Source organism: Sardina pilchardus, chromosome 24 (genome assembly GCF_963854185.1).
Source record: "Sardina pilchardus chromosome 24, fSarPil1.1, whole genome shotgun sequence".
In the NCBI taxonomy this organism is placed as follows: Eukaryota; Metazoa; Chordata; class Actinopteri; order Clupeiformes; family Clupeidae; genus Sardina; species Sardina pilchardus.
This window is the reverse complement of record NC_085017.1, coordinates 25,427,132-25,429,631: the sequence shown is the minus strand read 5'-3', so window position 1 is coordinate 25,429,631 and position 2,500 is coordinate 25,427,132. Positions and strand designations below refer to the sequence as shown.

The 2,500-nt window shown below is 51.0% G+C and overlaps 1 protein-coding gene across 2 annotated transcripts in view; it reads right to left on the bottom strand.

Moving 5' to 3' along the window:
• arhgef1a (Rho guanine nucleotide exchange factor (GEF) 1a) overlaps positions 1-2,500 on the bottom strand; it is a 34,139-nt gene that overhangs the window by 6,086 nt on the left and 25,553 nt on the right. For both annotated transcript variants that reach the window (XM_062529445.1, XM_062529444.1), the window contains exons 11-15: positions 2,005-2,253; positions 1,534-1,610; positions 1,121-1,296; positions 600-667; positions 158-346 (exon numbers count right to left, since the gene is read on the bottom strand). In XM_062529445.1, coding sequence (XP_062385429.1) covers positions 158-346; positions 600-667; positions 1,121-1,296; positions 1,534-1,610; positions 2,005-2,253 — 759 coding nt within the window. The remainder of the gene's footprint in view (positions 1-157; positions 347-599; positions 668-1,120; positions 1,297-1,533; positions 1,611-2,004; positions 2,254-2,500) is intronic.

Below are 2,500 nucleotides of genomic sequence, written 5' to 3'. Positions count from 1 at the left end.
TTGAATTAACTTACACTATGTGAAGAGCATTCACTCGCCACCATTATCTCATCTTTTGACAGAAGTGGCTTTTAGAGGCTTTTTGCATCTGAACTCATTGTATGTACAGTATGTCCATACTGTACATGTGGCGATGCTGTGTGTGTGTGTGTCCTACCCTCGGTGATGGCCCCGGTGAGCAGCCCCTCAGCTCGGGGGGCCTGGGGCGTGTCCGCTCGGAACAGGTTCCTGCAGTTGGACGGCAGCATGACCTCGTGACCTCCCGTGACCTCCAGGAGGTCAGCGAAGAGCATCACACGCTCCTGGAGCAGCTCCAGCACCTCGCGGTCCTTCTGCTGGATGTCCGCTGGGCAGGATGGGGGAGGACAGAGACACGTGATAAGGAGGGAGCACGGGGGGGGGAAGAGATAACCAGCACTGATACCAGTCAATGAAAACAGCAGTTTTCCCTTTAAATACGCCATCCGTTGACACAAGTAAGACATTTAGTCAATGTAATGGTGAAAAGTACTCCCCAACAAACAAAAAAATAAATAAATAGTTGTACACATTTTTGTACCCGTCTTGAAATACGTCTTTGCCATTCTCCAGACACTCACCTTTGAGTCTACGCATTAAGGCCTTATCTTCGGTCTCTATCAGAGGGAATTCCTGCCTAGACGGACATCTGTCAAAACAGACCAGAATTAGTGTGGGAATGTGGGAATGCTGGGATAAGTGGGCGTAAGTGTGTGTGACTGTGCTGCATGCACATACTCGTGTGTACAGTATGAGTGCAACTGAGGATAGGTGTCTAGTGTGAGATGACTGACGTGTTCAGTGAACCAGAGGGGTGTGAACTGTATGACACAGGCACTGTGGTTGCCTTAGAAATACTCAGTGAAATGAGTAATGTTAGCTTGAGGGCAGGTATGTTTACAAAGTAGGTGTTCTGGATATGTGGATACTGTGCTGTGTTGAGTGGCCAAATATTCAAATGTTTCACACCGAGATTGATGCTTTGGACACGTTGCTTTTTGTAAGAAGCATGTTTAAGTATCTATGTGACCTATGACACCTTTGCGTGAGTGCCACTCTTGTGTGTGTGCGGGTGTGTGTGTACGTGCAGGTGTGTGTTTACCTGAGTACAGCTTGCTGTATGTTGCGTATCCAGGTGTTGCGGTCGTCTTTGGAGGCGGCGTGAAGCTCGTACATCTCCGGGGGGCTGGACTCACTGCTGATGAGGAAGAACCCTCGCTCCTGATTGGCTATGTCCCTCACCAGGAGGTTCTGCAAGGAGACCACTGCTGGCTTATCCTGAAATAGACAAAAAAAAAAGGGGGGGGGAAAAAACATTGTTTTTTGGGTGTCTTTCAAAGAGACAAGATGTTTGGATGTTTGCGTACATCCACGATTTACCCTTGATAGATAAATCAAAGAGAGCTTATGATCACAAGACTGGCAGAGATTTGACGAGACAGTTAGATAGACAGGGTGTGTGTGCGTGTGTGAGAGAGAGAAAAAGAGAGAGAGAGAGAGAGAGAGAGTACATACCAGACAGGGAAAGATGTATCTTTGATCTTTTTCTTGCAGGAACACCAGGATATCTGTCATCAGTAAGACCTGTACATCTACATACACAAACACATATTCAATTAAACATGTCAATGTTGGTTGAAAGGTGACTTTCACAAAACCAAACCCCAACATGACATCTACACATATACGCAACCGTTCTCCCTCCCACACACAGACACACACACACACACACACACACACACACACACACACACACACACACACGCACACACACACACACACACACGCATGCACACACACACACACACGCATGCACACACACACACACACGCACACGCACACACACGCACGCACACACACACACACACACACACGCACGCACGCACGCACGCACACACACGCACGCACGCACACACACACACACACACACACACACATACACGCACACACGCACACACACACGCACACACACGCACACACACGCACCTTTGAGCCTGGAGCCGGGGGTTTTCCACAGCAGCGTGCCCTCGTGGATGAGGCGTCGGCGCGACAGCTCGGCGGGCCTGAAGAGGGCGCCGGAGCGCAGCTTGGCCTCGGCGCGCGGGTCCAGCCGGGCCTGGAACTCCTGCAGCCGCTGCGTGCGCTCCAGCTCCAGCACCTGCTCGTCCACCGAGCTCAGCAGCTCCCGCAGCGCCGCCAGCGCCTGGGACAGACTCTCCGCCTCCTCGGGGCTCTCTGGGGGGACGGAGCGCACAGCCAGTCAGTCAGCCACACACTCAGTAGACACACACACACACACACACACACACACACACACACACTCAGTACACACTCAGTACACACACACACACACACACACACACACACACACACTCAGTACACACACACACACACACACACACACACACTCAGTACACACACACACACACACATACACACTCAGTACACACACACACACACACACACACACACATAGACACTC